The sequence below is a fragment of the Sorex araneus genome, chromosome 3 (assembly GCF_027595985.1).
Source record: "Sorex araneus isolate mSorAra2 chromosome 3, mSorAra2.pri, whole genome shotgun sequence".
NCBI lineage: Eukaryota > Metazoa > Chordata > Mammalia > Eulipotyphla > Soricidae > Sorex > Sorex araneus.
In genome coordinates this window covers 195998249-196013913 of record NC_073304.1, presented here as the reverse complement: position 1 = coordinate 196013913, position 15665 = coordinate 195998249, and the positions used below count along the sequence as shown (strand labels likewise).

Sequence of the window (15665 nt, the reverse complement as noted above, 5' to 3'; positions counted from 1 at the left end):
ACGTTTCCTCCTTAGGGACCTGGCCTTGCAGTTTATCTCGGAGGGATCCAGGCGGTCCCAGTCTCTGTTCTCCAGGGCAGGATGGACTCAAGAGAGATGCGGTGCTCCATCATTCCAGGCTGCTACTTGGTAGCAGGTCAAGTAAAGTGTTTGGGGAAATAGGATCTGAGACTTCAGCTACACTCTCCCTCCACCGCCCTGGTGCAGAGACGGCAGAGATTCGAGAGGGGCCGCACCGGAAAGGTGGGTAGGTCGGTGGCCGCACTTTCAACTTCTTGTGCTGGTGACCGGAGCTCCGGGGTGGCTGGGCTGCCTTGCGGCCTCGTCCTTCCTCGGCTCGCGGGGAAGCACAGCACCAAAGATATCCTCATGGTAACGCTCCTGGCTCTGCAAGGCAAAGCACATCCCACTAAGTGGGCCCAGAGACCTCTCCCCCATGAGATTCCGCCGGCTGCATCATGGGGGGGCCACAGACACTCAGGAAGAGCCCCCCTCCTCCACTGATCAGCTCGGCTGTCGCTGGGGTCTGGCTCAGACATGTGCTCTGCTGGGCGCCTAAATCTTGCCCCACACTCTAACAGACAAGCACCCGCAGCAGCCTCGGGGGTAAAGAGGTAAATGTTGGGGAGACGCCACCCAGTCCCGAGGGGTCGTGGCATTAGACGGCAGAGAAGTCATGGAGTAGAGCTGCGTCCTCGCCTTCGTTCCACTTGACCTTGTCACTTTTCTACTGGGAGCCACCACTACCCGGCTGCTCAGGGATCAGCCCTGAGTAGGGCTCAGGGGACCCTCAGGGGTGGCCAGGATTCAAACCCGGGTCAGCTGTGTGCAAGGCAAACATTTTTAACCCCTGTATGATTTCTCCGGCCCAACCTCGTGACTACTACGATGTCACATTGCTCTAACGCATGGATCCCAGTTAGGGTGACACCTGGGACCTTGCTGCCCCAGTGATGTACGTGTGCACCGGGTTCCATCCCGCAGTCCCCATGTGCTGCTCCCCTCACCCAGCCCCCCACTACCTCCTTGAGCACCAGGGGCCTCTGCCTCACATTCTCCAGTCTCTTTCAAGCTTTCTCAGTGACACCAGCCCTGACCACCCTGGTGAAAATGCTCCCTTAACTCTGCCTAACTCTCTATCCTGTTCCCTGCTTCATCCTCTATCCCCAGCCTTATGTCTTTTGTCTGTTTCTTGACTGCTGATCCCCTGCCACTAGGGGGCGCAGTAACTGCTCACTGGCATAAATGGAGCCCAGCAGTGTTGCATCCTCGGGGACCACCGGGGGCTCAGAAACCCAGGAAGCACAGCACCCCCAGAACCACATGCTCATTACTGTGGACAGCACGTGGGGGCCTCTCTCTCTGTAAAACTAGGAGCGGGGGAAATGATGTGGGTTCCGCCCCCACTCCAAAGTCTCCAGAACAACTCTATGAAGCTCTTCAGAGGGCCAGTGAGGGGCGGGTCCATGTCACTGCTGCTGGGCTGATGGCATGACACGAGCGTGCCAGTAAGAGGTGGCCTTCCTGTCCTGCTGCCCATGGCCATGCTCTCTTAGTCGGCTGCTTTCTCTGAGCTGAGGGTCGGACCCAGGGTCTCATACAGGCAAGGCAGGTGCTCTACTTCTGATCCCTCCCCAGATCCCTGCCTGCCCTCTCTGGGACCGTGGGCTGCACGGGGTGTTCTGAAAGCGGGGTGCTCAGGGGGACTCTGCTTGGTGACACAGCTGAGCGGCACAAAGACTGGGTCTCCTTCAGCTGCTCCTTCCACAGGAATGGGGCACACAGCTGGGGCTCGAACACCTCCCCTTTGGGGCCCAGGGATGCTGAGAGCCTGACTCCACCCCCTCTCCTCACCTGTGCCCCGCACCCGTACCCCAGAGCCCACAGCAGCTGCCGTACCCCTCCCGCTCACTGCTGTCTGCTCTCTCTGCGGGATAGGTGGGTGGGCCCCGAGATAGCCAGGGGAGAGGCCAGTGTGACTCTAAGTCACTGATTCCCAGCTCCCCACCTGTGCCCTGCACCCGCACCCCAGAGCCCACAGCAGCTGCCGTACCTTGAGCTGGAAGAAATAGTCCTCCACCTGCTCCTCACTCAGGCCCAGCGCGCCGGCCACCAGCTGCCTCAAGGTGAGGCCCACGGCGCGCGCCATGCGCACATCCCCACAGACGTAGATGTGTCCTCGCTCCTCAAGTAGCACGCGGAGCACCTCGCCCGCCAGCCGCTGTCGCAGGATGTCCTGCACATAGACCTGAAACCAGGAGAGCCCGGGCGCAGCTGCTGTACCCACCTGAGGTCTGCGGGGACAGTGCGGGCTGGGGAGCACACCCTGCCCGGGCCTTCGGCTGCACCCTGGGGCTTCACGAGGCATCAAGGATGGGTCCGGCTGACCACTCCCCCCCAGGGGCTTGAGTCCTCCTCCTCCGTGGGGAAATGGGATCCTTGCGGGCCAGCAGCTGTGGGTACTCCCAGAGCCCCTCACTCTGGAACTGTGGCTCCTGCCCCATGTGAGACCCCCGGTTCTGAGAGGAACCCTAGGGGACAGGTTCACACAGGCTGAGCCCAGACTAGGTCCCAATCCCCTTGACTTCTGGGGGGGGCATCATGTCCCCTGGAGTCAGGGCCCTGATGGGCGGCAGCTGCCCTTTAGCCTGCCAGAGCATAAGCTGGCCCTGACCACCTCTTCCCTGGCATTCATGAACCCTAGGGCCTCTAGGGATTAACCCAGCATGTGACCCCCATATGCTTTTCCTGGAAAAGAGGAAGGAAGAAGCATGACCTCATGGCTTCTGCCTTCATCTTAAGAGCTGAGTCAGTTTCTAACGTGCCGCCTGCTTTTGACCGCGTTTACCTTGGGCTGGCCAGGCAGGCGAGAGTAGGCTGTGTGCACCTCATGGAGCACTCCCTTCCGGGCCATCTCTAGCATCTCTTCCCGATAGAGGTGGTCCTCGTCTGGGTGGCGGCACCCAAACACCAGGGTCAGGCGGCCACCCTGGAGCCCTGCCAAAAAACCAAGAGGGCTGCAGTGAGCAGAGTGGCCACCAGAAGGCAGGCCGTGGCGTCAGGCTGGATGAGCTGCTGGTTCAATTCTTTCCTCTCTCTCTCCCTCTCTTCCCCCAACCTCCCCCTCCCTCTCATTTTTGGGTCACACCTGGCCATGCACTCAGGAATCATTCCTGGTGGTGCTCAGGGAACCATATGTGATGTCGGGGATTGAACCTGGGTCAGCTGTATGCAAGGCAAACACCGTACCTGCTGTACTATCGCTCTGGCCCCTCAATCCTCATTTTAAGCCCCAGGACTGTCCCCATTTTCATGGCTAAGAAGAGGCCCTGGGTATTCAGATGAATTCTGCACAGCTGCATACAGAAGTGGGATTCTAGCCAGCCCACTGGAGGTCAAAAGAGATGCTTTGCTTTTTCTTTCTTTACAGTTTTTGGATCACAGAGGCAGAGCAGGTACAGCAGGTAGGACTCTCACCTCGCACCTGCCTAACCTGGGTCTGATCCTTGGCATCCCATATGGTCCCATAATCACTGCTGGGAGTGGCCCCCAAACCAAAAATAAATAAATAATAAATCTGGGGTTACACCTAGCAGTGCCTGGGAGTCATTCCCAGCAGTGCTGGGAGATCATTGGGGGCTGGGAATAGAATCTGAGGGTCCTGCATGTGACACCTGTGCATTTGAGATGCCTGTAGCTTCTGAGCTACTTCCCAGTCTTCAGGGTGAGGCTCTTCCCTGTACTGCGGCTGCCTGGAAAATGCCCTGTGGACAGGACAGTGATGCTAACCCCGTGGGCCTATAGCCCTTGATGAGGACCAGGGAAGGCTTGTGGGCAGGGCTACTCTCCTGGCAGATCAGCGCTGGCTGCATGGCTCCTCTCTGCCCCCAGGACACTTCTCCCTACTGAGAACCCTGGAAACTCCCCTCACCTGTGTGTTCAGCTTCATAGAGCCGCTGCTGCCAGAAACTGCGAAAGGGGGCGATGCCCGTGCCAGGCCCGACAAGGATGCAAGGTTGAGAGGGGTCTTGAGGCAGCTGGAAGTTGTTGGCACTGAACCGGGACAGAATGATGGAGCCGTGAGGCCGGGGTGAGGTTACATGAGTTGGGGTGTGAAGACAGTCAGCTCGTCTAACTTCCTGCAGGTCACACCACCCTTGCCCTGGAAAAGGGCCCAGCCTCCTGGTCCCCAGACCCTCCCACTCACTGCTGTCTGCTCTCTCTGCGGGATAGTGGGTGGGCCCCAAGACAGACAGGGGAGAGGCCATTGCGATTCTAAGCCACTGGCCCAGAAACAGCAACCCCCAGATCCCTCTCTTTCACCTACAACTCCTCAGGGTCAGAGGGCCTGCCAGGGGCAAATCGAAGGAAGTTACCTTTGCAGGAAGCAGGGCACTGGGTCTCCGGCCTTCAGGCTGCTGAGCCACGTGCTGCAGACACCATGATGCAGAGGACCCTGGCCTGCTGCAAGGATGACAGCGCCTGAGCAACAGCGCCCCCTGGTGGCACCTCGAGTGGCGCCTCCACCTGCCTTTGAGGAGGGGCTGTTTCTCTTCCTGTCTGTCCTTTGTTTTTCCTTTTGCTTTTTGGGTCACACCTTGAGGGACTTGGGGTTGACTCCTGGCTCTGCACTTTAGGGATTACTCCTCGCAGGACTTGGGAGACTCTATGTGGTGCCTGGGTTGGTGCCTGCAAAGCAAGCGCCCAACCCCCTGAACTTTCTCTTCAGCCCTGGTCCAGAGATCACCTGCTTAGACCCAGAGCTGGTTACGGGTGTGCAAACAAGGCCCTTCTTTGGTCAGAAATAGAATGTCAGAGGGGGAAAAGGACCTGGACCCAACCACTCAGCTGCCGGCAGCCCCTGGGACACAGCTTGCATGCTTGGCTCCGGTCAGCTGCCTGTTCAAGCATCTCCAGGAGTGACCCTCAGGGTGGGCCTGTAGGGCAGGAACCTCTTCGGGCAGGAACCTAGAAGTCACACCACTCCCGAGCACCCTGTCTGCTCCCATTCCTCACTGTCTACCCTCGCGGCCCTCCATGGCTTGAGGAACCCCGGCTTTCTCGGGGCACAGCCTCCCCGCACTAGCCCCTCCCTTTGAACTGAGAAGTGTGGTCAGTTCGGTATTGCTCTCCTATGTTTGTGAGAATATCCTCGTTGAGCAGAGAGGTCAGGCCGGGGCTTGATCCTTCAGGGCTATATTTGAGGAATGCACCATGGGCCCCTGGGGGAGGCAGGGCTGGCCCTGCAGAAGTGTGAGGGGAGAAGTCATCTCCACTGGAGTCACCCCAAACTGGGCTGAATTAGAAGGATGCCCCCAAAACTCTCCTCTTCTCTGAGATCAAACTCTGCACATCCCAGCTCATTCAAGTATCCTGGAATCAAGCAGGGTGCAGAACTTAAATAGGGGGAGATGGCCCAAATGGGCTAGAGTGCATGCTTTGCAAAGGACCATGCAATGATTCCCAGGATCACGTGGTCCCCCGAGCACTGCAGGGCCTCCCTGAGCACCATACCAGGAGTAGCCTCCAAATCCCACTAAAGCGTATGTGCAGCCCTCAAACAACATAAAAAAAAAAAAACTTCAGTAGGGAGGTTAAGACTCAGGGTGGGATAAGGGTTCAGGGGCAGAGGTCTTGCCTTACATGCACCAGGCTCCAAACTGGATCCACTGCTGGGTGCCAAGATGACTGGGTGCCATGCCCAGCACGACACAGGGAACCCCAATCCTTGAACAATATCCTCGTGGGCATGCGCTGCCCGCAGAGTGCTGAAGTCCGATTGGGCTCCTCACTTACTGACACTCACTGTAAGCGTGACCTCTGCACCCGCTTCCTCCCCAGCCAACCGCAGGCGCCCAGGGGGCATCTCCAGGCTCCCCATAAAGCAGCGACCCAGGTGTGCTCAGAGCCCTGCTCGCACCCGAGTCACGTGTTCCCACCCCGGGGAGCCCGCCCCGGCGCCCCCTCACCTCGGGTGCGGTATGTGAGCACTGCCACGGTCAGGTGGAGCTCGCAGGGCACGCGCGCGGCGGCGGAGCTGATGGAGTAGTAGCGGGCTTTCAGCAGCGGGAGCTGCGAGAGCACAAAGCTGGCGGGCACCCGCACGGACGGGAACTCCCCCAGCACCTCCAGGAACGTGGGGCTGTGGGCGAGCTTCCACTTGCTGTACTCTGAGGGCTGAAAGTCGGGGAGGGTGTGAGGGGCGCACAAGTTGTGGCGATCCACTCCCCCGTCCCCGCCGCCCAGCGCACGCACGGGGGCGCAACCCCGGCCGCTGTCCAGGGTGCTGAGACTGAGCAAACTGGGCCGGAAGCCATCTGATGACTCACTCATGCGCTTAACGCCTCGACATCCGCCCCTCCAGGACAGAAATCAAATCCGAATCACAATCCATTTTAGCGCAAAGCCCAGGGATCACAGAATCCTGAGTTCAGATCTGCTCTGAAAGTCCTAATTCACGGGGATTTGGGTCCCAAATACTTAATGTTCTTGTGAATGGAGGAGAATGTTGCCTACCTAACAGGGATACTGTTAATCTGAAAAGAGAACATTTGTGGGGCTGCAGAGATAGATAGTACAGAAGGAAATGCATTTGCCTTGCACAAATCAACCCAGGTTCAGACCCTGGCATCCCATAGGGTCCCTTAAACACACTGCCAGGAGTGAATCCTGAATGCAAAACCAGAGGTAACCCCTGAGCATCGACATGTGTGTCCCAAACACACCACACCACACCACACCACACCACACCATACCACATACACACACAGAATTTGTGCCAGGGTGTACAGAGCAGCCCCTGGTACATACTAGTAGTGGAGGAAATCCGGGTGATTAGCAGTGATGATGCTGGGAAAACTACACACAGTGCCCACATTCTCTGAAGTAAACTAATGAATTAGGGGCTGGTAGAATTTCTCAATGGTGAGTGCCTGCTGTGCAGGTATAAGAACCGGGTTCAACTCCCAGATCCACAAAAAAGAAATAGAATCAAGAAATTGATTTTAAAAGACTCATTGCAACTAGTTCTCTTATTATGAACCAATTATTCTAGATGCCACACGAATATTTCTATGTTCATCTCCCCACGCATCCATGCCCTTATCCTCCCACACTTGTGACATTCCAAGCTTGCTCTCCTGGGGAACACAGAGACAAGAGGACATGATGGCCAGGATTTCTAGCTCCAGTTCTGAGGGGGGATGCTCTGGTTGCCTCTTGCAGATGCTCCAAAATTCAGTTCATCCTAAACAACCACACCTCAGGGTCACGGGGTCCGAGGGTGCCTGACTGCACCCCCAGCCTGAGGTGAGACTCACGTGGGGAAGCAGGGGTGCATCCCTCCCTAGCCTGCACCCGACTCCTGCCCCCGCCTCCCCGCTAGCCCTCTGTCACCTGGCTCAGCTCCTCCAGCCGCTGCCTCTCCTCCTGGGCCACAGCGAGCAGGGACAGCTTCTGGAGCAGCTGCTGGCTGGGGGGCGTGGTGATGTCCAGGAAGCAGGTGAGGGCCTGGGTGAGGGAGCAGGGGGGCAGCCGCCGGTCTCTGACCCAGTAGCTGCCTGAATAGGGGCGGAAGGAGTCAGACTGTCAGGAACAGAAGTCGTGACTGGGCCCCCAAGGCTGAGGAGGCCTCTGGGCCGAAAGCCACTACCCTTTAGCTGCAGGGAGAGGAGATGCTGAAGCCCCAGCCGCAAAGGAAGGAGGTGGTGCCAGAGGCAGGACTGCAGAGAAGGCTGGTGCCAGCCTCCAAAGGGCAGCAAGTTGACGTGATCTGGCAAGACCAACAACAGCGGAGTGCAAGCCCCCTCTGGCCCAGACCCAGCCTTTCTCAGGGCACCCTATGATGGACCAGAGATGCCCAACGACTAAACCTCTGTGGGCGCTGGTGCCTCAAGCACCCTTCCCACTGTGCTCTCGCCCCAGCCCCATGCTTGTTATGTTTTTGCTCAGGGAACATGTGGTTCTAGGGGTGGGCGCGGGGCTCACACAGACTATGCTCCAGCCCCTGGAGCCATCTCCCTGGGCCCCCAGTTGCTCACAGAAAGTCCATGACTGTAGGACCCTGGGGAGCAGCAGGTCAGTCCTAAGTGAAGGGAACCATCCCTAGCTGTCTCCAGTGGCCAAGAGTGGTGCTCCAGCAAGACTGGCTCTGACCCAGCTCCCCACTCCCCCTGCCTCCAGCTGGGGGACCCCGTCCTTGGTGCCAGGGTTTCCCTATCTGGGAAATGGCTGAGATGCTGCCCCTACCTTGTGGGGATTGCCTGGATGGAACAGCCTCAGGGACGGGGTGAGCAGCACCAGGAAACACCAGGGAAAAGGGGCATCCCATACTCCATGCACACCCGAGACTTGATGGACCGTGGATGGGCTCCTGCCCCTCATGGGACTTCCCTGGCTCCTTGCACCCCAGTTTCTGGCTCCCTCCTCTCCCCTGAACTGTTCAATAATGTCAGACACTGTGTCTTGGACCCCCAGTTTCCTCTCTGGCCTCTCTCCCGAGGGCATGCATCAGTGAGGCTGGATGGTCCCCAGGGAGTCTCTGTTCATAGGTTTCTTTCCTGTCCCTAGAGCTGAGCCCAGGGCTGTGCTCCCATGGTTCACTCCTGAGCACAGAAAGGGGTCCTCGAGCCTCCCTGGAACAAGGGCTTAGGGGAGCTACACCCTTCTGGTCACTGGCCTACCCCCGCCCCCATTGTCCAGTGAAGGGAGGATAAATGAGGTGCTAGAGGAGGAAGCAAGAAGAAATGACAGGCAAGGAGATGACACATGTGGGGCTTGGGAGATCCAGGGTGGATTAACCCCTTCTTGGCCTTCTAGATGAATTTGCATGAGCCCGTGGGAAAATACAGCTCCCCCTTCTTGTCTCCAGTTGGTACCAGGAGTGGTGGTGAAGGCTGTGTAGGTATCCCCACCTGAGGCCTCCTTACAAGGACCCCCAGTTGGAAACCCTCACTGGGACTTTCTCTGCCACTTGCCAAGGAAGGCTCTAGCATCTCCACAGGTAGAGGAAGAGCAGGCATAGCGGGTCTGCTCCAGGCCTCAGGACCTACCCTTCAAAGCTCACCATTCTGCACTGTTTGTGCATTTATTACATCACCCAGTAAATGGGGCACCTGGTACATAGAACATGCATGAGCCTGTCATTGTTCAACTAATGCTCGCTGCTGCTATCACCACCCTCATCCACATGTCTATGAACGTCCCTGTCTTTCTGGATCCTACCCTAGGTAGTGAGCAGTCGCTGGAGAAAAGGCCCAATGGCTGAGCACATGTCCTGCAGGCAGAAGGCAGCCTGGGGTCTTTCCTCAGCACTGCAGTGTTCCCTGAGCAGCACCAGGAATGAGCTCTGAGCACAGAGCCCAGAGTGGCCCCTGCTGGGTGTGGCCCCAACACAAATAAATAAGTAAACGAATGTCTGAACAATAAATGAACCAGTCCATTCACAAAACTCAGGGCAGGATGAGCCAAAGAAAGACGGAAGCAGAAGCCCTGACTCTGGCAAGAGTCAAAGAAGCTTCTTCCAGGATCGCACTGATCATCACCCCACCGCACCAGAGCGGTCAGCTGCTCCCATGTCAGGACCTGGCTGGGGGGTCGGGGCAGGAGGCTGGGCTCTCAGCCAGGCCCCTGGGAAGAGCTCACCTTTCTCGTCGAGGATCTCCAGGCTCACGGGTTGGTGGGGGTCAGGGCTGTCTGCCAGCCGTTCCAAGATGCCCTGGACCAGCTCCAGCTGGTTGCATGGGAAAACCCCAAGGTGGTCTCCGGGCAGGTAGCTCAGGCCAGGGCAGTCCTTGCAGGAAAGTTCTACTAGGAGGACAGAGCGGCTGGCGGGGGAGACAAGGACCTTCTGGAGATGCCACCAAGCCTCCCCTGGGGCTCCATGGGGAGGAGATGACCCAAGAAATAGGCCCTGCGGCCTGGGCCTGGGCCTTTCCTTCCTGACTCTGGAGTGTGGGCCTCTGGCCTGGACACAGACAGGAGGGTCCAAGGCTCACCGGGCTCTGTGTTTCCTCTGTGGGGAGAGTTGGGCTGTGCACCACCCCCCATGCCCATCCCCAGACCCCTAGGTGCTTGACCACAGACTACACTGAATTAAGCGCCCCCACTCCCCAGCCCCAGAGATATGTGTGTGTTAAAACATGCTTCCTTTGTCCTTGGCACCAACTGTTCTTCCTTGAATAAGAAGTAGTTTTCCTGCTGAATGGGGATGCACAGCCCAGAGAAGCTAAATTTATAGAAGGTCAGGGAAATAGCTCAGGGGTAGGGCCCTGAGTTTGCTCCTCAGAGCTGCTCCACTCCCTGATCATTGCCAGGCTTGCCCGGGCAAACTCCACCAGAGCAGCCTCTGAGCACTGGCAATTGAGTCCTTCCCCCCTACAGATAATCTACAGAAAACTATAGGTGATCCCCCAATAATCACTCACTTTGGGTGAGGTTTATCCCTCCCCACCAAAATTTCTCATGATGATCTGGTTTGGGTGAGGGATGGGAGAAGGTCATACTTAGCAGGGCTCAGGGGATACTCCTGGCTCTGTGCTCAGATCTAGCATCTCAGGGGCATATGGAGGTCTGGGGTATGCTAGTACAGGGACCCAGTTGGAGCCCCAGCATTGCACGGGTCCCTGAGCGTGGGTGAGTACAGCCCTGGAGGCCTCTGGCACTGCTGGCTGTGGCTCCCAGCGCCACATGGCTGGGACTGAGCATCAAGTCATCCAGTTGAGTTGGCTGAATAGCACCAGCAGTGACCCAGGGTTCCCTGACACTACTTGGGCACCCTCACCTCCACCCCAGCACACACAAAGAATTTGTATTTCTGTTGTTCCCCTTTGGCTGAGTTCAGTGATGAAGGAGCAGATGAGATTCTGTGCTGGAGAGGGGTCCATGGCCTACGGGGTCCAGACAGAAAGGCGCGGTGATCACCCGCCAAGCTGGTCCTGTGGATGTGTTCATTGCTGATGTGCACGGACACTGGTCTCCTCTCCCTCAGGGAGCAACCTGCTCTGGGTCTTCCTGTCCTTCTCTGGAACCAGCTCTGCCTGAGACCTCCTGTAGGCTCCTCTCTCTCCCTTACCTGGATTTCGGGCCCTGGAGAGGCTGCAGGGATTTGAGCCTCGTGGTCACCACGTTCTTGGCGTGCATGCTGCTCAGGGCTGCGGGGAGAGTCGGGAAGCGGTAAGGGGCTTTCTGCGTGGCTGGAGGCAGCACCACATGCTGTGACTCCAGGGCTCTGCCAGTGAGGTTCCCGCTGTCGTGCTGAGGTTTTCTTCCCCCACACTCCACCCCAACCCACCTACCACTGTTTTGTTCTCTTGCAATCCACAGATCCAGGAAAGTGGCAGGATGCAGGCAGGGGGCGGAGCCACAGGCTGGCCCGCCCCGCCTAGATCCCCACAATGGGCGGGGCTAGAGACTGGCTCTGCCCCGCCTAGATCCCGCAATGGGGCGCGGCCAGACTGTAGCTCTGCGGTGGGGACTTGGACTCGCATAGGCAGAGAATGCTCAGAGCTCCTATCCCAGCTGTCTCATGGAGGTGGCTAGCCTCACCTCCCTCAACTTCCCTTTCTGAGCTGGCTTGCAGGATGAGCGCAGGCTCTCAGAGCAGTGGGCAGAGCTGCTCATGTCAGGGGGTTTTGGCGCCTTCCTCCCACCCGCCGCAGGACTTTCTAGACCTGCTCCCTAGACAGGATCATTCTCCAACAGGCTCTTGGATGCAGTAAATTGATGCTTGGGGCCCTGGACCAGCCATTCTGTTCCAAGGGCCCTAGTGTTATCCGAGACCACCGTCGGACGACTCAGAATCCCCTCCTGAACAGGAAGGACAGACAAGCCCCATGGGGTGTGTACCTTTGCTGAGGTCCCAAGGCTGTGAGTCCTGCACCAGCCTGTGGCGCTGTGGTTCCCAGTCCACGTTGCAACTGTAGCGCTTGGGGATCTCAATGTGTTCCTTGCCTCTGACTTGGAAGCTCTCACAGGCAGCCTGGAAGAAGAGGGAGCAGCAGTATTTATCACTTCCACCACCATCCCGGCACGTCTTCCTTCCCTACAGAGGCATGTCAGAGAACTAGGAAGCACCCCCAAGTCAATACTGAGCTCTGTACTGCATGTCCATGCCAGAGGTAGCTGGACCACTCCCACTAGGGACCAGGGCGTGGGAGTCCATCTGTTCTAAGTCAAGCCACAGCTGTCAAGCCAAATGCTTGGCCTGAACACAGACGCCTCTAAATCATCAGGAGAGAGATGCAGGTACTCTGAGGTACCAAGATGGGCACAAAGGACTCAGCTGTGTCCTGTCCCCGTCCCCGGCCTCTCTGTGGCTGGACATGGAGACAACACTAAAAGGTCAAGTGGTGATCTGTTAATGGGCTGGAGCAAGTACAGTGGGTAGGGCATTAGCCTCGCATGCGCATAATCTGGATTCACTCTCTGGCATATGGTCCCATATGGTCTCCGGAGAATGACTGGAAGTGATCTCTGAGAACAGAGCCAAGAGTCAGCTCTGAGCACTGCCAGGTATGGCCCCAAAGTAAACAAACAGAATAAAAATAGAGGTGATCTTCATGAAGAGGCAAAATCATAACCCAGAGGCTCCCCTGGCAGGAGGAATCTGCCATTCCCCCACTGGGGCACATGCCAAATTGAGCTTTACTATGAGGGAGCAGGAGAGACCTGAGTGCTCAAGTCTGACACGTGCCTGGGAGGCCAGATCTCCAGGGACACTGGGCACTGAGGTCCTGGCCATGCACCTCCAGCCCAGCCCCATCCCCGTGCATGCAGTCAGGCAAGTCCTACTGGGAAATAAATGGACCTTGAAGGTTTGCACGGCCCAGCTGCGGAAGGCCTCCTCCTGCCCGCTGAGCTCGTCCCCCTCCCCGGTGGGGCTGAGCTGAGATGCTCCCAGGAGAGACAGCTTCTGGTCCAGGTCGTGAGCAAAGGCGCAGAACTGAGGGTACATGCTGGAGCCGAGGCCAAACACGGCGTACCTGTCCAAGGAGGAACACAGATGGGGTGAACCCACCCACACAAGCATCAATCAACAGCCTCCAACCTCCCCCCCAACCCCGCCCCATACTGCTGGGTACAGGAATGCCAAATACCACCTGCTTGGGCACCTCCCAGGCCTAGTGACAGCCCTGGCCTTGGAGGCAAATTAAAGAGAGATTAAAGATTTCAGGTTAAAGACAGGTTTGCCAGGGCCTTGAGCATGCAAAATGAGTCTCTGTCTCTGTCTGTCTGTCTGTCTGTCTGTCTGTCTGTCTGTCTGTCTCTCTCTCTCTCTCTCTCTCTCTCTCTCTCTCTCTGTCTCTCTGAGTATTTATTCTTGGATTGATGTTGGGAAAGGTCAGTGTGCATGATGTATATTGGAACATGATACCGAATACCTAAAGATGAAGGAATACAGAATACAGATGCTTCACGGAGGTTGTGAATATTAATTGTAAGATAGTTAAAGAGGCAATTAGGAGAGAAAAAGAAATTTGTGCCTTGTTCACAATTTCCTTGGTCTCTATATTTTCAGGTTCTATGATTAAATGGTATATACAATGGCAAAATTTCAGACACTTTTGGGAAAGTCTTTACAGCATTTGTTTCAGAACTAAAATCTCCAACAGAATAATCTCTCTTATATGCGGGATATAACCATGGGAGGAGAATAACAATTTTCCAAAGGTAATAGAAACAATAAATGAACTGGCTTACAGTAGTAAATTAGACACTTATGTGTACAATACAACATTAGTGGACAGAGGTGGTCACTCTGGGGGAGGACTGAGTGCTGAAAGGAGGTATAAAGTATCTGCCTTAAAGGCAGGTTGGGGGGCATGGGGCATGGGAGAAACTGGGGGCACTGGTGGAAGGAAATAGACACTGATCAAGGGACGGGTGCTCGAACATTGTTATGACAGAAGCTCAATCATGGATAACTTTGTAACTGTGATTCATGGTGATTTCATTAAAATAATGTTTTTCAAAAAAGAAGAAAGAGGGGCCAGACGGTGCCTCCTTCATTGACGCCTGACTCCAGCACCTCTGACCTCTGACCCTGTACTCTGAGCTCAAGAGGGAGAGGGGAGAGTCTTACCTGAACTTGTTAGTCAGCCTTTTCAGCATGAAGAGGGATTTCTTCAGTTTCTAAAAGAGACAGAACCGCTGTTCTCAGGGCCAGCTGAGCAAATACTCTGCACCCCGCCCTCTCTTTTAGATGGCCCACATCAGGCAGAAGGTTCCAGATCTGCAGTGTGTCTCTGTGTGGGGCCACCCAGCTGGGGCTCACAGACAAGATCAACCTCTACAGCTCAGGCAGCCCTGACCCTTGACAGAGGATGCAGACAGACCATTCCCAGGGCCTGAAGCCCAGTGGAGGGGGCCTGCCAGCACTCCAGAGTGCCCCTAACAGGCTGGGAGATACCCCAGAAGACTGATGATGAGTGCTGGGGTGGGGGGAGGCAAAAGGCTCTATGTTCCTGGAATAACCCTGATGGTCTAGGGATTCATGTGATTCTAAGTGGTATGTGACACAGCAGACAGTGTCAAGCCACTTTGGTAAGAAAGTGGGTTATTTTTAGGGGGGAGGGGGGAGCACAACCAGTGGTGCTCAGGGCTCACTCCTGGCCCGGAGCTCAGGGATCACTCCTGGTAAGTGATCCCTGGCACAAAGGGTGCCAGGGACTGAAATCAGGTCGGCCACATAAGAAGGCAAGCACCCTCCCTGCTGAACTCTCTCTGGCCCCAAGAAAGTATTTTCTTTTCTGAATATTTAAACAATTTGAATACATATATATGTATACATATGGACTGGAGCAATAGCACAGCGGGTAGGGCATTCGCCTTGCATGCAGCCGACCCGGGTTTGATTCCTCTGCCCTTCTCGGAGAGCCCAGCAAGCTACCAAGAGTATCTCGCCCACACGGCAGAGCCTGGCAAGCTACCTGTGGCATATTCGATATGCCAAAAACAGTAACAACAAGTCTCATAATGGAGACGTTACTGGTACCCGCTCAAGCAAATCGATGAGCAATGGGGACCACAGTGCTACAGTGATACAGTGAAAGACCTTTAAACATCCATCTGTGCAATACACAAGGGAAGTTGATGGGCACAGGAGTATGAGAACCCCAGGGGGTTCAGCAAACTACGATTAGGACAACCAGAGAGGGGCGGGGGACCAGAGAGGGGTGGAGGATTTACTACCCAGAATGTCCCCCAAGGACCCTTGGTCTTAGGCCCTACCCCATTCCCCAGACCCCTGGAGGCCCTGGCACCCACCTGCCCATTGCTGGGGGCGTCTCCGTTCCCAAATGTGCTTGTCAACACCAGCAGCAGCTGCTCCTCCTCCAGCCTGTCCAGCTGGTACTCATCCATGCAGAGAACCTGCTGGCACAGAAAGGGGCAGGAATCAGCCCTCTACAGCCCTGGCCAACCCTCTACCCCCTGGATAAGAGAGTGCCGTGCCATCTCTGTACCCCTGGAAGGGCACAGCACGGCACAGAGGTGGCAGCTGCTTCTCACTATCACCCCTCAGTGGTGCCCAGGCAACCTGTGGTGCCAGGGTGGAACCTGGGCCTCCCACATGCCAGGCTGTCAAATGCACATGTCACCCTACATTCTCCTCTCCCACAAGCCCCCCAGAAAACACATCAGCTCACTGTGAGACTGCCCCTCCGCTG

At 56.5% G+C, this 15665-nt stretch overlaps 1 protein-coding gene across 1 annotated transcript in view; it reads right to left on the bottom strand.

Annotated features, from left to right (window-relative positions):
* Positions 1-117: 117 nt before the first annotated feature.
* Positions 118-15665, bottom strand: part of NOS2 (nitric oxide synthase 2) — a 33919-nt gene continuing 18371 nt past the window's right edge. The window contains exons 14-26 of the mRNA XM_055132220.1: positions 15265-15369; positions 14081-14130; positions 12806-12980; positions 11845-11977; positions 11072-11150; positions 9643-9824; positions 7396-7559; positions 5970-6177; positions 4377-4464; positions 3932-4053; positions 2849-2997; positions 2054-2248; positions 118-387 (exon numbers count right to left, since the gene is read on the bottom strand). Coding sequence (XP_054988195.1) covers positions 268-387; positions 2054-2248; positions 2849-2997; positions 3932-4053; positions 4377-4464; positions 5970-6177; positions 7396-7559; positions 9643-9824; positions 11072-11150; positions 11845-11977; positions 12806-12980; positions 14081-14130; positions 15265-15369 — 1770 coding nt within the window. The 3' untranslated portion in view covers positions 118-267. The remainder of the gene's footprint in view (positions 388-2053; positions 2249-2848; positions 2998-3931; positions 4054-4376; positions 4465-5969; positions 6178-7395; positions 7560-9642; positions 9825-11071; positions 11151-11844; positions 11978-12805; positions 12981-14080; positions 14131-15264; positions 15370-15665) is intronic.